Here is a 20775-nt window from a genome sequence, read left to right as displayed (position 1 = left end):
ACAAATTGAAGCATCATGCTGGATCGGAGCTGTGAATAACTGAGCACTTGTGTTACTGACTGTGATAGAARGGTAGGTAACACCACAGTTCATTGGGATTGTCATTATATGAGATTGCTGGGTTCCATTTTCTATAGCTTCAAACACCAAAATCATTGTAAATTTGATCTAGTGATGCATACAGAGAAGARCTTTTCTTGCCATTTGAGGGAAAAACAGTTTTGCTTTTGAGTTCTGGGCTTTTCTTCAGCATCTGAATGGGGTAAGATGAAATACACTGTTGGAATTGATGTTGCCAAAGAAATTAATCTTTTTGGTATGACAAGTTCCTGATAGCCTAATTTCTGTAAAATACTGGTTAAAAGCTTTGGGAGTTGTTCGTAATATGTATTGATCCTGGGATCATCTCATCCCTTAAGGTATGTCACTGAGGAGGGTACTTGTAGGGAAATAACTAGCTCAGGGAGTTAGTGCAAAAGTTGCTTTTTCAAGAAGAGGTCAGGAAGAAAACTGAGAACTACTTTCATTGATAACTTAATACAGGAKATTGTGTATTTTTTTTTTTTTTGRTACCTACKAGAAAGAAAATATTTTAAATATTAGATTTTAATTCAAGTTTCATGCTTGCTGTGAAATAYCTTCAGGAGTCAAGAGCTAATTTGAATAAAGGAGCAAATCAAATAATTTGTCATATTTCTTGGCACCATGTCATTCAAATAAGAAGATGAGATGAAGGGAAGGTGATAARGAAGTCAAAGGAGTATTTAGAGCATTTTACCTCCACACTTTAAATGGAACATAAATTGGTTTGTTCTGTTTAGTTTTACATGTGCTGAAATTTGGGACAGTCCACCAGAATGTGACACCAGGGTCTTCTCTGGGCTATAAAGATGTCTGTCTCTGAGCTGTGTGGTTCTTGACTYAGAACTTTTTTTCAGTAGTGTTGATATTCTACAGGAAAAACAGAGCTTTTCTAACACTTGATTGCAAAGCAAGATGAGAGGTGTCAAGCATGAGGCTAAACATTTTTGCAGTTGTGTGTAAGGATAATCTAAAGCAGACATCTTTCTTGTATTTGGTAAGTGTCTCACCTTATTAAAATTCTGTAACAGTAAGTTCTCAAATTGCTTCCTTACATTTGCCCTGTAAACTTTTCTTTTATTAGCTTTGGGGGTTTCTTTCTTTAATATGGCCATCCCAATGAGTAGTTTTTCTTGCTAAGGTGCTTATTTTTATTAAGATGGGGGCACAGAACTGAATTGTCTAAATTTCCTTCAAGCTTGGAGAGTAGCAAGCATACARGTTAGGACCAAAGAAACCAAACATCAGTGAGATGTGTGGTCAAGCAGAATACTTTTTTTCAACAGTGTGACTTTTCTTGTTGTGTCTAACACTTTAAGTGAATGCTTTCTTTAGACCTTATTCATATTGCTACAGTATCCTTTTTAAACATAATTCAGAATTCTGGAAGCAAATTTATGGACAGATACACATCACATTTAATTTTGAAGCCTCAAGTGTTTTATTCTGAAGAACACTTCTGAGCTAAGCTACTTTCAGAGTAATACTTTTGTGTCAAACAAAAAAAGTAAATTACTTTCAGAGTAATACTTTTTGTGTCTTCACACACTACCATACTGTTAACTTACTAACAACATCTCTTGTTCATGTGGCTTCCCAAAAATGTACATMTAACAAAGTTGCTTGCTTCTTTGGATGTAAAAATATAAAAGCTGCAGTTACGTTTCTTTTGACTAGCTTTGAGCTGATCCTTTTTAATACATTTTTTTTTAGAATATACTTTACAACTTGGTGTTGCATTTCCTTGCTGATTACACTGAAGAGCAATCTTTTATTGACATTAATTGACCCTTTGAAAGACCAGGAAGGGACAAGAAAGCTGCAACTAGGGAAGATGTGTATTCTAAATTTTTAATTTATTAAGGGGAAATAATCAAATTGTGTGGGTGAATAGTGTATTGTATATTACTAAAGTACAGTTTGATACATAAAATGGTCTGTAAGAAATGGGGACAGACTTTGGGCGGGTTCTGCAAGTCCATGACCTTGATGATTTATACTGACAGCTTTCTATGGCTGTAACTGTGGAATAGTAACAAGAAAATGATAAATTAGGCCTGCAGTGCTATGCTGGTTTTGGCTGGAGGAGAGTTGGAAACAGTTTCACAGATTATGTAGTTTGCATCTATTCTTTCATTAATGTGCTTTGCATTGAAATGGTTCTACATGGCCTTAGGTATTAGAACAATAGTTGTTGTCAGCTTGTATTTGAATTCAAGGCAGAATCATGTATTATTCATACAACGATAGGCAGATTAATTTTTTGAGCGATCTTGTGCATCTTATTTAGCGTGTCCTTGAAGGATGATTATAATTTGCTTTGTAATTTTTCCAAACATCTAATAAGCATTATTTGATTTCTTATAAAACTATAAAATGATCCTTTTTTCTCTGTTTTGAAAGAGGAAATGTTAGAAAGCTTAGTTTATCTACTCACAAATAGACAACCTTTTCACACCTAATTTTTGTCCAGATTATGATTTACTTTTCTGCAGTTGACATTATTAACAACCAAAGAACTTAAAACCTTTTAGGATCTGTGCAACTTTAAAAGCATTTGTTCACTAGTGATACTCTTTTAAGCAGACATCAAACAGCTATTGAGAAATTGTGATGTGAGCAGCATTCATTGTCATTACTATTTAATTACTTCAATGCCAATTTTGAAATAGAAAATAAATGTAATTATTTCATTATGTTCACTTCTCTATGAAGTAGTAAATAACCAGAATAGCAAACTAATTTGTTTTGTTTTTTTTTTAACAGCCTGATTCCTACTACACTGTTGGAGAAATGTAGACATTAAACTGGTGGATAAAGGATAATAGTTTTGTACTTTGAGATTTTAGAATTAGAAAGGAGATTAATTAATGTTTTGGTTGTTAATGTTTTTCTAAGCCTGATGGAACAGTATAGAAGGTGGCAGCTATGCAAAAAAACTGGTCATTAGGTAACTGAAGTGGAGTTAACTCTTGTACAGTTATTTTGTCCAGCAAGCACAAGTTCACAGTGTGTAGTGGAGCAGCTGTAGTATAGAGGCTGTTGTATTTGGTATCTTTATCTTAGACACCGTGACAGCATTTTTTGTCCACTTAAACATTGGCAAATAAGGAGTCTGTATGGTGGAGAGAAAACATTATTATGCGAAATGAAGGTGAATGTATATCAAGATACTATAGGGCTGAATGGTAGAGAAATGGAGAAACAAGTGCTCAATGCAAGATTCATGTTATGTATAGCAGATCATGCAAAAATTGTCACAGTGAACATACCTGTTCTGTTTTGTCAATCTGTTCAGGCTTTGAGATTTTTTTTATAGCAATGTTATTAAAAAAGTTGTGTTCTCATAGCAACTGAAGTTTGGATGCTAAAACTTCCCCTGAAAAATTGAAATTTTACAAGATAATGCATTGAATACACAGTGTGGCATAAGGATTTTAGAGGAAGCAAATACCCAGCTGTCCATGAGAGCATTTGACATCTTCAGATGCATTTGTAGGCTTTCTCCTTTACCCCTCATAATTTAAGGGAAGATACACGAACTGCTGTCACTATTTGCCAAGTTTAATCATGTTCTGGAAATAAGATTCTTGATTTCCAGTTGTTATTTTTGAATGGTAGTGTAGGTAGTCAGAGATATATGGCTTTAATGTAAGAAAGCAGACGATGACTCCTTGTAGAGTCAGATTACTTTTCAGGAGAATYGTACAGTCTAGCTCCACAGAGAAGGTGGAGTCTCAGTTCCTCTTACACAAGCTCAGTGCCTCTTGTTGGTGTGACACCTGAGGTGCACGTCACTTGAGGCTGTGTAAGTGGACTGACTGATGTGTTGGTCAGTCAGAAACAATGCTGGCAAGAGTGTGTTGTATCCATATCAAACTGTTCAATATAAGCAACTGAATTGTGTCAATTGCTGTGRAGGGTAAAAGGTATCCTGTGACTTTCCCTCATGGTTAGAATCATTCAAATAAAAAGCTAATTTGGCTTCTAGTATGTAAAAGTATCTTCTATACCAAAATAATTATTTAAATGGAGGAGTTTTTTATTGRAACATTTCTATTGAAGCAAATTAGTTCTTTCTTGACTGTATTTCTTAAATACTGCATGTATTAAAGTACTTCAACTGGTTTTAACTTGGATACATTTTTTTCAGTCAACTTGGCAGAACTGACCATTTTGTCTTTCATGGTCACACTTTTTGAGGTGAGGTATCAAAACAAACTGCTGTAAGAAAATAGGAATTTGARTATTTATATCTTTAAAGTGGTGAGAATTTCTGATGCCTTTTATACAGTGGTTGTAAGAAATCGCTTTTGATTTGCCTTTTTAATGTAACTTCGCTAGAGGGCACTGCTGTGCAAGAAATGTTTGTCAATATTAATTCCTACAATTCTTGCCCAAGATGAGATACACACTTTATAAAAACCTCTGTGATAACCTCTTTAAGGCTACTTGCACGATATATAGACCTCTAATAATAAATTGAATAGGAAGTCGTTCTGGTAAGCTACACAAGTACTTTTTGATAATTTATTGAAATCATAAGTTTATTTCTTAAGTATYTTTAACCAGAAAAAGTTGTTAGGCTATCTTCATTTATAGTTATGATTGTGTACCAAGCTGATGAGAAAAAAATTACTCATACTGTTTGATCTCTAACAAGGAGAGAKTGTCCTGTTTGGGCCACATGTTAGTCATTTGACCATATCTTATTAGCTGAAGATAGCAGATATGGAAAATGAAAGATAATCACCTTCCAGTTAAAATGTAATGCCCAATGGCTTCAGGCTTTTTGTGGTGGGTGTTCCTAATTAACTAATTTAACTCTATTTTGAAGTAATTTACTCCGTTTAATTTTAATGTGGTTTTGCTGGCCTCCTCATAACTGATCTATGTGCTTATGGCTGATATGGTTCATGATTAGGTGTTCCCACCTTAATGCTCCACTGTAGGTGAAACTCTTTTATAGCTTATGCGATTTAGAAAGCTGAYACTAGAAGTTATGGTTTCCGGTGGAAAATCTGTCTGGATTTTTTTAATACTAAAGGCTTTATCCCTTAGTGCAACAATTGCTTGGTGCAATTTCAGTAAAACATGATTTTACAACTTGTTGCAGCTTCACTTGTGTTCTGCTTTCTGAGTGACTGTTACTAGCATAGCAGGGAGCTAATAAGAAAGATTTCCCTTTTGTGCCATGGGTTATGTGCGTTCGGCATGTGGTAACATGCTGAGTCTGYGAGAGACCAAGCATCAGAACAGCAGCTCTTCCTTCTAAATCTTGACTGTCAATGACACGAGAGTAGCTGAGTCTACTGAAAGATAAGAAGGAAAGGGACCTGGGAGAAGTGGAGATGGAGCAAATTAGACATAATGCTCGTGTAATTTCTCATAAGGTRTTTAATGCTCTGTCTGGAGTGGGGAGTATATTTGGGTTCAGTGGCATGCTGAAAAAACAGGTGGAGACTGCTTCTCTCTGCTCTTCGGTGGCAGCTGATACTGCAGAAAGGTACTGAACTAGTTGTGTTCATGTGAGTTACAGGCTCCTAGTTATATGGATTTATTTTCAGTTTCACACTGAGCTACCACTTCCACAAGTAACAAGGCAGAAGTCTCAGGAGATGTGCTTAGACATTTCTTCTAATAGGATTGGGAAGCTGGGTTTTCTGTTGTTCCAACTTGTTCTGCTGCATGAAGTYATTCTGTGTTTTGCCTTATCCTTTAGAGTAGCAGTCCTTATACTTCAAAAAGTCTACAAAGTCTAAGTATGAACTTCATCTGGAGATGTTATCTGTATTGCCTGTGGGCAGAAACTCAAATGAGAACAAAACAGTTGCTCATGGATGATGCTTCTAACTCGTAGTTAATAGGGAATGAGTTCTGAGGATTTGTCTTTCCTGTCCTTAAGCTAAATGATAGTGATCTGTTGTGTAGAGCACTCGTGGTGATTCAAAAGAGGGGGATCTTCTCTAAAATAAATTGATTTAATTATAAATGGAGATTTTTTTTTTTCTGCTGTAAAATGTGGTTTCAATGAAGTTGAGGCCTTAGAGGCCAATCCTTGCAACATGTGTTACCAGATACCAGCCTGAAGAGTTAGTGTTTAGTACTAGACTCAGTTCATTTTGAAGAACCTCTGTGACAAAAACCCATGTATACTGTAATTGACTATTACATTTGGATGTCTGTTTTTACTCTTTTGTGCAGTGTCTCTGATTTAACACTTCTAGACAAAAATAARTCTGATAATAAGTCCTGGAAACTGTTGTTTCAATTGTATAAATATGTCAGGAATTAATTGCTTGTTTTATATAAATTTTTGTATATCAATTAACTTGTGTTAACTACTTTAAAGGCTCTTTTGATATGTTTTTATTCATATTCCAAACTTTGAACCCTCAGTTTGTTTCAGGACTGAGCCCTCTCTTGGCTTTAGTGTACACCTTWGATTTGTTTTCCTTTGCAATCTTCAATACGTTGCTTGCTTGTTGAGTTGYTGATGCCTAAAATAATAGCCCTTGAATGATTTAACAGTTGTRCTAACCCAGGGGATTAAAACTTCATCTGGGGTAGTATTGAACTTCTGTATCAGCCTGAAGGGAATGCAGCCCTGAAAATGAGCTAATACAGCTTCTCTTCAGATCTGTGACACATCACATGAGATGACTCATCTTTCTGTCCTTCATTCTATGTTGTTATCTTGAAGGACCTATGTGTCCTTTTCCCATATTGATGATGGGAGGGTTACTTGCAGAACGATCTTACTTTTAGCATCTTCTGTATTCAGGGAAGGAATTTAGACAGCCTTAGTCACTAGAGCAAGCTTGAAGTTAAGGTATGTAGTTCATATTTTCGAAAACTGCAAAATAATACATCACTTTGAGAGTGGTATTTTGCTTTGTAGAAACTTAGACTAAGCTTTAGAGCTCTGAATTTTATTTCTTAACTRTTTCGTAGAGTGAATACCTGATATGTTAATTGATATGTTTGCTGCTTGAAGAGCAAGTGGAAACCTCAGATGTTGAAATCTAATTGCTTCTAAGCTGAAGTCTGTAAAATCGTTTAGGCATATTGTCATAGTAATGTGTGTTTCTACATACTGACCCTGGCAGGAGATATTTTGGGTTCCAGGGAATGAAATCAGATCAATTGCAACCTGCGTTCTAGTTTTTAATATTGGATGGTGTTCATATGACCCCAAAATTCTGGAGTCATTCTGCTATCTGACCTCAGTGAACTCTTTGGACTCAGTATTGGCCCAATACTGTTTAGTCCTCATAAATTATTTGGATGGGGTTGAGTAATCRTATAGTTTCCAAAATATGTCTAACTGGGAGAAGTTGATAAAGAGAACTAAGAGCCACCATACAGACWCTGAGAGATGGGAAGATTGACAACAAGAAAGACATCAGGTTTAGCAGATTTTAAAGCCTTTTCTTGCAATGGGTTAATTACAAGCAACACTTCTTCTTGGGTTTGATTGGCTGGGAAATGGTTCTGCTGAAAAGGACCTGTAAGTCCTAGTGGACAGCAAGTTGAGCATGATCCAGCAGTGTGCCTTGCAGCAGAAAGACAGTGTCCTGGGCTTGCATGGGCAAGAGCATAAATATTTTTATGGTACTTGGCAGTTCAAAAGCCACACCTGGGAATACAGTATCTAGTTTATGAAACTGGAAAACTCTAGAGGCTCTAGTGAAGACTTATGGAAATGACTACAGAGTTGCAGAGAGCAACCCATAAAGCTAAACAACCCCACACATTTCTGGGCAGTTGTCAAGTCCAGCCTGAGTTAGGGAATTTCATAAATATAATTAATAAATGGACAGTGTCTTGCTTTAGGTTCAAGACTTTAATATGTTGAAGTAGGTTTCTAAGCAGGTCAGATTGTCTTGTGTACAAAAAACTTGTGATATGACAGCATGTATGGTGACATTTTTAACACACTAGAAGTTGTGTTAAATCTATTCTCAGTATGAAATGTAAAGCTGTGCTTGGAGGAGGGAGTGGTATTTTTGTGAAAATCTAGAAAACTGCTCTTCAAACTTCCTGGAAGTATTTAAATTACTTGTAGACATGGCACGTAAGGGCATTGTTTAGTGGGGGACTTTGCAGTGTTGGGTTASTGGTTGAACTGGATGATCTTAGAGGTCTTTTTCAACCTAAACAATTGTCTGAAGTTGGCAAGTGTTCACATACCAAGAACTCTAGAAAAATTGTGTGTGTTAATTGCTGAGAGAGAAAAGAACCTTCCTGCTGACCTCTGCACCAAGAACAATATATTATCCACAATAAACAATTTACAAACTTACGGCTGCTATCTCTAAACTGCTTGGAGAAASTTCTGACCTTGGCCTTGATCTGTAAGAATCATAGGGTAACAGAGAGGAAATAAWGCCATTTTTTTCTTGTTTACCATGCCTTGAATATAGGTTTGTTTTTGTATTAGTGTGAAGCACAAGGACCTTGCATTAGAAAAATCTGGGTATATTGTTCATGTAGAAGCTGGCAAAAGACTTTGAATGGTATAGAATTTATAATAAGGAATAAATTCCAACATAATTTATGAATGTGAATAGGTATGTAAGCAGTCTTGAAATGTAACTGAGTTCAGGTGTTCATGTAATTTTTGCTGCCTTTTTACTGCAGAATAATTTTGGTTTTAGTAAATTGAATACTTTCTACCCAATTTTTATTTTAAAAGCAAGTTTATGACTGCTGGCTGCAAAGAAGTTGTGTATGCTTTGTTTCTAAAACTATTCAATATCTAGAAATTCTTGTATTGCACAAAATGTTGATTTGGATCTAAAAGGGAAGGTTAAGGTTTTTGGAAGCTATGGGATTTGAYGACAAACAAGGGCTAGTTTGATAAATCTTCATTGTACTATGCTTATATGAAGTTTTAACACGTCTGAGTGATCACGAGAAATTGAAGTACCACTGGAATCATGTGGGATGCTGGAATTTGCATAACATATTGGTTATGTTTTGCTCAAAAGGGGAAAGGAATTGGTTGCCTTAGTAAGAGTATAAAGATGGGGTCAAATAACCACCTGGTAGAGATACCTCATAGATAAAGCATGAAGCAGCCTTATCAAATGAAAATATATGGCAGAAAAATTTGAGTATGTATGTTTCTTTTTATTTTAGGCTTATGGTATGTCAGCTTTGCCTCTAAACTTGATTAAGGGAACTACCAGTGCAGCTTAYGAACGTTTAGAGAACACTGAAGATATTGAAGAAGTGGAGCAACATTTATTAAGAATTAAATCAAAGGTAAGTCCTTCACTGTTCTCATTTTCTTAATGATTTGTTTTCCTTGCTTGCTAGTTTATGGTCATGCTGTAGAGAGTCTTTGTTTCAGGAAGAATAGCAAGTCAGAAATGAATAGGTTGCAGTTATTTGAGTTATTTTGAAACAAATGTAATCACTTGTCTAGTAGTGATTACATTCTCTGTCAGTCCTGCAGCAGTAGTAATTTCTGTCTAGCTAAAAAGTATTAACAAATCAAACTCAAAACTTCTCCAGGCCTGCTCGGATGGAAAAGGTTCTTTGTAGGTACTAATCTCACTTAGTGTGCCACCGGAAGTGGCATTCAATTTATTGACTTAACTACACTGCATTGATTAACACAAGATACTTGCCACATAGAGCTCTCATGATTTAGGTTATCATCTTTATGAATAAAGAACAGCTCCAGATAATCTTGCTTCCCAGTTAACGTACCTTGCTGTTATAAATTTCCTTATGAAAAGCATGCATGTGAAAATCTGTTCTGAGTCTTAAATATCCCTAGTATGCTAAAACCTTTTGTAAACCCATGATGGCTTTGCAGCTGATGGAAATTGCTATGCCTCATGTAAGCAAGACACTTCTAACAACCTCTGAGTGCAAGCCAAAGGAGGGTAAGATTTCTTTATATATAGGTTGACAGGGGAAAATATCCCAACCTTTTTTTCAACCCATTTCAGATAATGGTTTGACCAGTGTTTTCACAGACTTGAGCGGGGAAAGTGGYATTGAGCTGCTTTGCTTCCATCCTGGCAGTCCATCTGTGCTGTTGTGTGCTCGKTTTTAGTGGATCTCAGAGATGTTGAAGCAATTCCAACAGTCATCCCTTGATACTTGGCTTACCTCTACACAGTGTGGCACCTTCAGTGTTCTAGACATTTTGTTGAATAAATTATGTTTTGGTTTTGCACAGAGTATTACAGCCACAAAGGCATTGCTTACTTAAATCAATGTGAGAAAAATGAGAAATCTGTGACAAATGGATCATTACTTACTATAGAAGACCTTGGTGGATTATGAGAATTTGCTTGCAACTGGTCGTCTTGTTTAATCCGGCTAAATAATAGGATCAAAAAGTAGCAAGTTCTTAAGTTATGTCTATATTGTAATATGATCTTTTAGTATTAACTAATTTTTCTTGGTTTATGGATTATGGTCAGGATTCTGCCTAATTCTGTACTTGAAATCTTAGCTCTTCAGTTATATTTGCATTAAGTTGTGAAGAGAGTGTTACAGAGAATACCATAAAGTAAAAAGTAGAAGTATGAAGGTATGCTACTGACATTCAATATGTAGTAGTTCTTGTACTATTATTAATCTGATAGATTGGGAGCTTGAACTGTTGTCAAAAAGTCCCTTTTAAGTTGCAGAGGTACTATATAGGGTAGGGTGAATGTATTCCTATTAAAAGTACATAGTGGTTTCCAATTTAAATGTTATGTATGCCTATAAGGTGGTCTTAGTCTTGTCACATTTTTGACAAATTTACTTAATTTTTTTGCTCTTTACTGGTATGAAGTGTTGCACTATTTGTAGAAATGGTCTTTTAAAATAAGAGAATTAATAAGGAGTTTCAAAACTTTAATAACAGTTTTAGTGCATTTTCTACTTTATAAGAACCTTTTTTTATCCAAGTATGACACTAGCATCCATGTTAAAAACAATCTTGGTTCAGCTACCTAATGCCTATTTTCTTGCTTTTGCTTAGCACATRTAAGTAAGCAAATGCAAGCATGTGCCACTTCCTTTACAGCAGAGTGTAATGGTTCCTGCTCAGTTTAAAGGCTAAAAATTAAAATGCATTCTTTAATGTAATAATCAAACAAATYACCCAGTACACTCAACAGATTATTGGGGTAATGCTGCCTCTTATTTGAGCTATGTTTCTTGCTTATTCTGAGAAACATAGCTGAGTAGCTAGTGGAATGCTGGAGAGAAAATAAATGGCAGGCTGGCTGTATAGGCTTAATCATGGAATTTAATAGGAAGTGACCTCTTAAAAACACCATGTTTAACCCTAAGCCTCCACACAAAGCACAGACCTCTTTCAGGTTAGATCAGGTTAATCAGATCATGGCTGTGCTTTTAAAGCATTTCTAACTATGGAGACTACCCACCCTCTTAATATTTTGAATGTTTTCATCATGAAAAGTGGTTTCTGTTACCTAATAGGAATTCCTCTTGTTGCAGCTTGTGGCTTTTGCTCTTCATCCTCTTGATAATCCTTGAAATTTTACATGCATGAATTATATACTACAAATTCTTTAGAGTTGTTGTAAATAATTAAAATAGCTTTTAAGTGTGTTTTCTTGATTTGGTTACTCTTTTTGTAAACAGTGCAGAGATGGTCGTCCTTTGTCATCAAGGGATAGACGGACTTTACAACAGCTAGAAGAGAARTTAAGGACACTTCGAAGGAGAGAGAGGCATCTGGAATCTATTGAGAAAAGCTGGTGGACAAAGTTCTGTGAAGCTATTCGACCTCTAAAGGTGAAATTYCTTTTCACTTTTTGATACTTAAATGGAAATTCCTACTTTCTTTCTCCCACATAAATCACAGRTCAAGTTTATCAATTATCACCCTGTATATCAGCTGCTTTTTTTAAAATTTACTCCAGTACTATACAATGATAGCCCCTTAGTGAACTCTGAGCTGTTGGAAAACCTTTTAATTTGCCTCAACTCTGATTAAGACTAAAAATGAACAAATCCTAGCTGATCTACTTTAGTGCTACTGCCATAGAAAATCTGAATATCGTACTTTTTTATCAAACATATGAAAATGAGAAGAGAAGAAAGAATTCTATAGCTGTCAGTTAGCTTAGGTTAATCTGAATTACATGTATCCAGCAGAAGTGAGAGATACTTTGATAATATATGCATTTGGAACAAGCATCTTGCCAAGGAATTACTTGATAAATAGTAAGCTAGCTGAAGAGAAGCCATGATACTTAACCAATGCAAAGGAGATGGTTACTGGGGCAAAGCTTTTATCTTCGTCTCTTTGATCTTAAGACTTTGATTTTTATTAGATACCTGGTTTTGAAAATTAGTACTTTTATGAMCAGTATTGCCATATAAAGTATTTCTTGCCAACTAGATGTAGGAAAATGTTTTAGCATTACTTTCAACTGTAGGCTGCTTTTGGGTAGCTGGGGAGAGTGGGGTGGGCTATAAACAAATTTGTCATTGCTGCTATTAATGCTGGGACTGATGGAGATGGGCTGAAACTGCAGCTGAAAAAAAACTTTCAGTGTGGAATTCTTAGTGGAGTTACCTTGCTATGATACATTACTGATAAAAACTTACCTCTTTCATTGAAAGGACAAATATCTGTAACTATTCACGTTAAGAGTTTGGAGGCYTCCTTTTGATTTAAGAAATACCTAGAGAAACTACACAAGCTGTATTAACTTTTCACATACTACTCAAATTTGAGAAATACATTGGCCATATATTTTGTTTGTAGGACTTTAYCAGTTGACTGTGTTCTCACAGGATAGGATACAATATGAGTTACTTACAGCTTATAAGCTACAGTCAGGATGGTATTGTGGTGTCTCCTTGTTTTTGTGGTTTGAAAGCTTTTTATTCTCTCACTAACTGTGACAGTTACTGTGAATTGTTGACTCATGAATCAGAGACTAAAGCAGCGTTGCAGGTGGATAATTTTTCCTGACAGATTTTCAGTTAGACTATAGTTGTGCTATGAAGCATGCCAGAGAACTTGTTTACTTTGGCTAGAGCTGTCCTGTGAAGATGGTAATGTCTATCACTTAATTATGTCTTAACTCTTGCAGAACTGTTTTACTGKTGCTCTAAAAGCACTTGAAATGCCTTTGCAAATATATGACTTGTCAATTGTTCAATTGTGACTTCACTGAAAAGGTGAATATCTGTTCAGTATCCATACTCTGTTCAATGTAGAAGTGCAGAAAGSGTCTTTGAGCTTTGCTTACTGTTCTACATTTTCACCTCCAGCGCCTTTGGTTTGGGTGTTACTTTTTAAGAATGTGTCTGATTTTCAGACTTCAAGAGAAGTTCCATTTCTTGTGAAGCAAGTACTAGATATAGAATCCTATTTCTGCTTTGTCAAGGCACCAATCTCTATCTAATTAAACCTAAGTGCATTTATATAGTAAAGTTTTTCCACATAATGCAATGAGTACAGGTTGTGCATGCTTCTAAATGCTATGTTCTTTTAACATAATGTCATCTCTTTTTTCTTAAGGTCACTTTTGACTTAGGGGTACACTTGTGTGTTACAGTAGAGCTTGTGATGTACTTGACAAAACTGTGTTTAAYAGAGTAAAAGTTTTGTGAGCACTTTTCTCAAGTATTTATCAAATATTACTGTTTTGAGTGTATTTCAGCTGTGAAGTGCTCTAAGATCATTAGCTTATTATTGAAGTCAAGGCAAGATGTCCCTTCTTGCATCAGCTGCAAACATTTTCAGTTAAATTGTTTTAAATTTTTGCTTGTAGATTGTGTGGGGAGTATTCTTCATCATTGTGGCATTGCTCTTCACTGTTTCTCTGTTCTTGTCAAAGTAAGTACATTGCAGCATTTTCCTTTACCATTTAAACTATCTAGTTTCTGTCCTAACATAAAAATTGGGTTTTTTTGCTTCAGGAGTCAGCCCCCTTCTTTTCTATGTTACATTTCTGTCAATAGAGCTGCCCTTCTCAGTAYAATAGTGCGTATTGAAATAGAGCAAAATGTGCCAAAACAGACTAAAGAAAGAAGGTGGTTCAGGCTGAAAACAGTTCTAATTCAGGAAAGAAATTGAGCATGTATGTCCAGTAAATTTAATTCAGATTACAGAAGTATTCTGAGTGCTTGAATGAGTCTTAATCTTGTAGGCACTTCTTTGACTGGATAACAGATGCTTAAATTCTTGCAGTAAAAGACATGTGTAATCYATTTTGATGTGCATTACATTGGAATGGTTTCATGGCATTGAAAACAACATAGCCAGCTGCAAATGTGGTGGATTTGAATGAGGACTGACACCAACCAGCGGTCTCAAATGCTGGCCTTTTTAATCTTTCAGACTGGTAAAATAAGCTTTATGACCCAAACTAGGGAGAAGCAAAAATGCTGAGAACATGGAGCAATCAATATATCTTTCATAGACAAGTGCAGTGAGTGTAGTAAATCAAAGCATGTGTCTATAAAAATGTTAGACAGCTGTCMCTCTTTGGGATTAGTTCAGTTTGTTGTGGTTTTTTTTTTTTTTTCTTTGGAGCTGCCTTTTTTAATTAAACTAAAGACAAAGCTCTGGGAGAACCACAGTACTTACCCAGTTTTTTTYAATTGCTGCAGTTTGGACAAAGCTCTGCATTCAGCTGGCTTCGACTCAGGATTTATAATTCTAGGAACTAATCTGACCAATCCATTGAATATGCTGTTACCAGTGCTTCAAAGAGTAAGTAAAGAAGTGGTRATATACATATGTAAGGATGCTCCTCTGTTTTCTGTTAATCTTTTTTCCCCAAGTAATTAATTAAAACAACGTCTAAATGTGTTTTCAGTAAAAGCAAGGCAACTTCCGTACTATTTTTGGGGTATTTCTTACTGATATGAAAATCTCAGGTGGAWGGAAGCTAGTTTGGAGAAGGAAGAGGGTACTTGAAACTGATTTTGATGTGATGAGAGTATAGTGGCAATGGAGAATGACAGCACTTGTTACTATGCACAGTATAAAATGAACTTTGTCCCATGTTTTACTTACATTCTAGTTGGTGTACTGGGTAGTTCAACCCTTTCCAGTGAAGTAAATGCAGTTGTTAACTTTTTAGTATGTTATGCATAAAAAATATGCTACACAAGGCCGTTACGTATGTTAGGGTAAGGCATTAGTCTTGGAAGCAAACCCAACATAGAAACAAATATGAGTTAACTTCAGTAGAGTTGGAAGGCAGCAAGTCCATGTACAAATCTGAGTCTGTCATGAGTGAACTGACAGAAAGAAAGGCCTTAATATTAAGGTAGTGCTTTATTCCTTCCCAGTTGAGTTATTCCTATATTCTTGGTATAATGGGTCAGTACAATGCATTGCTTCCCCATGGTTTTTAAAGCTATTTAACACCTGAGGTTGTAGTTTACTGAGAAAAGTAGTCTTCAGCAGCAGTATTCTCAARCTTTATTAATGTAAATATAAAAATYAAGTTTTGTATGCAAATGTGATCAGAAAAATAGTCAAAAATAGGTGTCTGTGTAGTCCTAAAATAAAAGTTGCCACTGTGGACTTGTCATCCTGTGGGCATATTTAATATAATTAAGTATTTCTTGATCTAAAAATGCATAACACTTCAAAATGAAGGTATGTCTTAAAGCRCTGAGCATTTTTATTAATTTTCCAAACTAAACTCTATTAGCAGCATACTATGTAAAACTTTTAAATAGGACTCTTACTGCCTCAGATATAATCTATAGAAATAGACACTGCTTATTTAGCCTTAAGTGGTAGAAGGGCTTGKTTTTTTGTCTTTTTAACTGCTTGTGTTCTTGTTTTAGGTTTTCCCACTTGATTATATTCTTATCACAACTATCGTTATGTACTTTATCTTCACTTCAATGGCAGGAATTCGAAATATGGGCATATGGTTCTTCTGGATAAGGGTAAATACAACTCAAGAGTTTAGTTTCCAATACTCAGATGTCTTAACAAATATGTGCTGTTGAATATATTTAATTTTTTTGTATTGCTTTATAAATGTGAGATGTTGCCAATAGCATTGTCCGTGTGCATAACGAGTGTTAACAGCCTATTGTACAATTTGCACTGTTTTTGGAGGGTGTTTTATTTTGCCAAATCATCCGACCAAAACTGTTGTTTTAATTTGAGCAATAGAGTCAGCTGACTCCACGTGTTTGATCACTGTTCCATTGGCGTCTAACTTTTCTAAGTTAAAGCCATATGATCAGTGTATTTGAAGTATTGGTCAACTTTATGGTCAAAATCCRTAGTGTGGTATACAGTCAGAAGCTGGTGAATTGCCATCTGTGTGMCAAGCATATTTAGCTGCATAAGAGAGAAAACAATGCAGTGGTGCTGGGGCTATCTAAATATTATGCAAATAATATTACTGTATTTGAACAAGCAGCTTTGTGTGCAATAGCATGACATTCATGCTTCTGATACTTGGTTAAATATTTCCCTGCTGATGTGCCTACTTACTCTTAATAATTGTCACCTCTTCATTTGGGGACACTCCAGTCTGATGTGAACAGTGACCATCAGTCTTTGCAAYGAGTTGTGAGATTAGTTGATGRTTTTGGTGCTGTCATTTCCCCCTTRGTTGCCTTCTTTACCCTAACATAGTACTCAGRTTGAGCCCTTGGGAATTACAGAGTGGTGTCTATAGGGCAAYGAGKTGGGATCATATTGTTCCCTGCAGWACAAATTTCCACAGAGCCTGGGGATGCTCTCTCATAACTCMATTCGCTGTKTCTAGATCTCATTGGGGGGTWGAGTGATAGATGACACCCCACTTTGACCAAAGGACACAACATTCTTCAGTAAACCAGTGCACAGTTTGTTACAGTTGACAGGCAATTTAAATCTTGCTGCTAAATGCTAATGTATAAATGTTTTGGGCCATTAATACAAAACAGCACTTAATTTTGTTAAATAGCTGTGTTTTGAAATTTAGGTAAATACACCTGAAAACCTGCTTTGAATCATTGGAATTAAGTTGGCAGAGGATAATTTTAGCAACCTCCCACTTCTRGCAGTACAATTAAACCTTATTTGAGTTAGAGGTTTTTAAGTGCCTTCAGAAAAAGAGATTTCATTGTGCCAATATTTGTTTTTTTGATTTTAGCTTTATAAAATCAGAAGAGGAAAAACTCGACCTCAAGCACTCTTATTTCTCTGTATGATACTTCTGTTGATAGTTCTTCATACAAGTTACATGATTTACAGTCTTGCCCCACAGTATGTCATGTATGGAAGCCAGAAATACCTGGTACAGGTGAGATGAAATTTTTTTGTGTTAAAATTTTTTTGTGTGTGTTAAAAATGTACTGTTTACAGAAACTTTTAAAGTCAGACACATTTTCAGTTTTTGAAGAGACTTTGATAGCCAGTTTCTAAAATACTGAGAGGTCTCTTGGTAACAGACAAGCCCAAAACCGATTGTACTGTAGATCACACAACTTAATTCCTAGGTCATCTCAAGACCGTATGAAACTGAGTTTTGCTTTACTTCTTCTGGTAAGACAGTTGATATCTTCCACTAGATTTTATACTGGTCTGCTTAGGCTGCTGAGTGACTGCAGTGAGAATTATTTTTCATGTATAATGCTGTATACAGAATGAAATCAATAATGTTCCACAGTTTATCATTTTTATGTGCATATTTATGAGGAATGACAAAGATAACTTGGTACAGTAGAAAATRATAATCTGAGTGGAGCTAAGTGTGGTTTGATTAATCWTACTTCAAGCCCTTTGGATTGTCCAACTTCATGAAACTCCATGCAGTTCTTKCAYTGTRAARTCTTCTACAGAATTAGGCAGTTAAAATTTAGTCTCTGCCTYTTTAATTGCACTTTTGTGTATTTCAAGGTTTTGGTTTATTAAGTCTTTCATCTTCTGTACCTGAAGAACTAAATTACTRTATTTCATCTTAGTTTGTGTGGCAGCCTGCATATTTATGGGGAAGTTYAAAGTTACATATCATAAGCATCTTGAGAGGTTTCATGGACAGCTGTTGATTAAGGTCTGGTATCTTACAGGGGTAGACTGTTAGATCTGATCTTGCAAATGTAGACCTAACCAGGTCATGAACTGGTTGCTTATTCAGGCACAATGAAGTTAAGATCCCTTGGTACACTGTTTGATGTTCACATTTCACAAAGACAAAACAGTTGAGCTGGAGTGGTTGAAAGAAATRAGACTGAAGGGACTAGATGCCACTTTGAGCTTTTGGAATATTTCTCTTAAGTCTCTAAAAGTATAATCCTGTGTGAGGGAGCACATTTGCTTTACAAAAAGAACCAAACAAAACATGTGCTGACTTCCTTCAACTGCAAGTATTTAGTAAATTTCATAACTTACTACTATTAATTAATTTAAACAGTGGTTACAGAGTAGTTCGGGCAAAAGGATTTCAAGGAGAACTTGAAATTAGAGTAGTGTTAAATATGCTAGAGAAGAGGAACTTGATCAACTTAAATGGGTTGATGTGGTAGGATTGTCATTGCAGGAAGTGGAGGATTCAATAACTGCTRCTTTACTGCTGTCTTTACATCTGAATTGTCTGGTAATGGGCAATTGGTCATCTTGATATCAATCCAAGCACAGTAATAGAATCACTGTAGGGAATTTGAATATTTGGTATTTAGGAAGTATAATGCATTTTATTAGATTTTATGCTAAATATTACTAACCCAAAATGAACATGCTCAGGCTTCTATAAATTGGCTCAGCTTGTCAGAATTAGGGTAGTAGCAGCATGAAACTAAAATGAAAGTCAGTTTACCTGTGTTTTCATAGAACTCCTGGCATGATTGCTTACTGTTTATGCAGCCTAGAACTTCATATAGCTCTCTRAATTAGTTGTGAGGTCAAGTCACTGCAAAAGGCAGTTTGTTGTGGAATGATTGTATGCCTCCAATTACAGAGGCACACAATTGCAGAACCAGTGTGGGTGTAAGAGGGGAAGAACAATTTTGTTAGTMTGTAAGCCTTCCAGTGCCCTGAAAAGAGAATCCTTTGTGATAAAGTTTGTAGATAGCATGGAAGATTTGAAGAGAAAAACAAATTATAAAGGCTGTAGCTAGCAGTTTATGTTGCTTTGTGAATAAAATAAAATGTATCTATATTGAGGGGGGCTGAAGGCTTGAGACTAAACAAACACTTGCATGCTAGCTGTTTATGACAAATAGTATCTGAAGATAAATGCATAATTTGTAGTAGAAAAGAGTCAAGCACAGCAGTAGGAAGGCTCTTGTCATTCTTGTAGCTATTGAAATACAATCCTGGTCAGCACTGCAAGAAGGATTAGCTGGAATGGTTGAAAAGAGCTGAGTAACTTTCAAAGGCTTGAAAAATGTTTTGGTTAACATAGTCATCCTGGGTCTTCAGTTTGTTATATCTCATTTCAAAGAGGTGTATTTAAAGTGCATAATATAACTTGAATAGAAACTGGTTTTATTGTTAAAATAACATGAGGCATAAAGAGTATGCTGGTATATTACATCTGGGCTTCTGTGGCATACTGAGTAGATACAAGGATTTCAAATAACATCCTTTAAAAGAATCTTTCAGAATGTACCAGAAACATTTTCAGTGTCTGACTAGCTTGATAATTGAATGTTTAATTTTGGTATTTTGAAATSAGGAGAGATGGAGTCTGGTAATGAAGAGAAGCAAGAGATTTTTCTGTGGGTGTAGCAGTGAAGATGTTCTTAAGTTATGACTAGGTGATCATGGATTTAGGAGTGTCCAGGAGCTGGGCAAGTGAGCTAGACGTGGCAAGCTTCCTAATGGTAACAACCCTATGCACTTTTGTCTGTCCAGGATTTCATTGTGCTCTCACACTAYAGTTGATTTCAGACTTAAACACCACTGGTAACCAACATTGTGTAAGAACCAAGCAATAAATGAGCATCATTCCAAGAAAGCTTAGTGGATGAGTGGGCCAGTAAACATGTGTATGACAGTCTGGTGGTGCATAGACTGTGTAAAAGGAGTACTTCCCCTTTGCTTTGCTCTACAGTAATTCCCAGTCTAGTGATGTGTGAAACTAAATTGTAACCACAATCTGTAGTAATGCATTGGATAGGTTTGATTCCTGTTGGAATCTTGAGCTGTTTCCTTTGGAGAYTGTTATTCTGGACAAGAGCTTTTAATTTGGAAATGCTGGTGACATTTCCTTTTAACTGAATATGTATAGAAAAGCTGAGCTTTTATGAGGCAATTAACATTAACCAGACCTGGACTACTTGCTTTAACTCTGACCACTGGTGTGTTCAAGGCAGGTGACCCCAATTCATCAGAAGTGTCTTCAGATGTGCTCTGTAGGAAACTTTTAAAAATTTCATTTGGGTATAGTGCCCTTACCAACCAAATCTTTCTGCAGGKTTTTTTTCAACTTTCATAGTTCTTCAAACACCAAGGATAGCTTGGTTTCACCTCTTGAGGCAATTTGTGGTATCTGTTAATCAGCAATGAGTCTTTTCATAACCTTTCACAAAGAAAGAGTTGTATGTGTATCCAGGCCTTCTTCTCAGCTTTCCAGCAGAAGCTTAACTTTGCCCATACTTGAGTCTTATGGCTATTTCTATTCAAGAAGGCCAAGGGTTATTTTGCCTTTGTCTGAAAAAAAAATTACTGCTTGCTGATATTTGTACCTAGGGGACCTTTAAGACTTGATTGACGAAGACAGGAATTAAAAA

General features: G+C 35.8%; 1 protein-coding gene across 1 annotated transcript in view; it reads left to right on the top strand.

Annotated features, from left to right (window-relative positions):
* The window catches only part of LMBRD1 (LMBR1 domain containing 1), a 64066-nt gene that overhangs the window by 29112 nt on the left and 14179 nt on the right, over window positions 1-20775 (top strand). The window contains exons 8-13 of the mRNA XM_057368837.1: window positions 9226-9351; window positions 11704-11856; window positions 13851-13915; window positions 14692-14794; window positions 15886-15990; window positions 17196-17345. Of these exons, the coding sequence (XP_057224820.1) occupies window positions 9226-9351; window positions 11704-11856; window positions 13851-13915; window positions 14692-14794; window positions 15886-15990; window positions 17196-17345 (702 nt within the window). The remainder of the gene's footprint in view (window positions 1-9225; window positions 9352-11703; window positions 11857-13850; window positions 13916-14691; window positions 14795-15885; window positions 15991-17195; window positions 17346-20775) is intronic.

The sequence above is a fragment of the Malurus melanocephalus genome, unplaced genomic scaffold, assembly GCF_030028575.1.
Source record: "Malurus melanocephalus ecotype Western Australia unplaced genomic scaffold, MMel_1.1 scaffold_4, whole genome shotgun sequence".
NCBI classification, from domain to species: domain Eukaryota; kingdom Metazoa; phylum Chordata; class Aves; order Passeriformes; family Maluridae; genus Malurus; species Malurus melanocephalus.
Note: the sequence above shows the minus strand (reverse complement) of the source record. Positions and strands in the feature narration are given on the sequence as shown.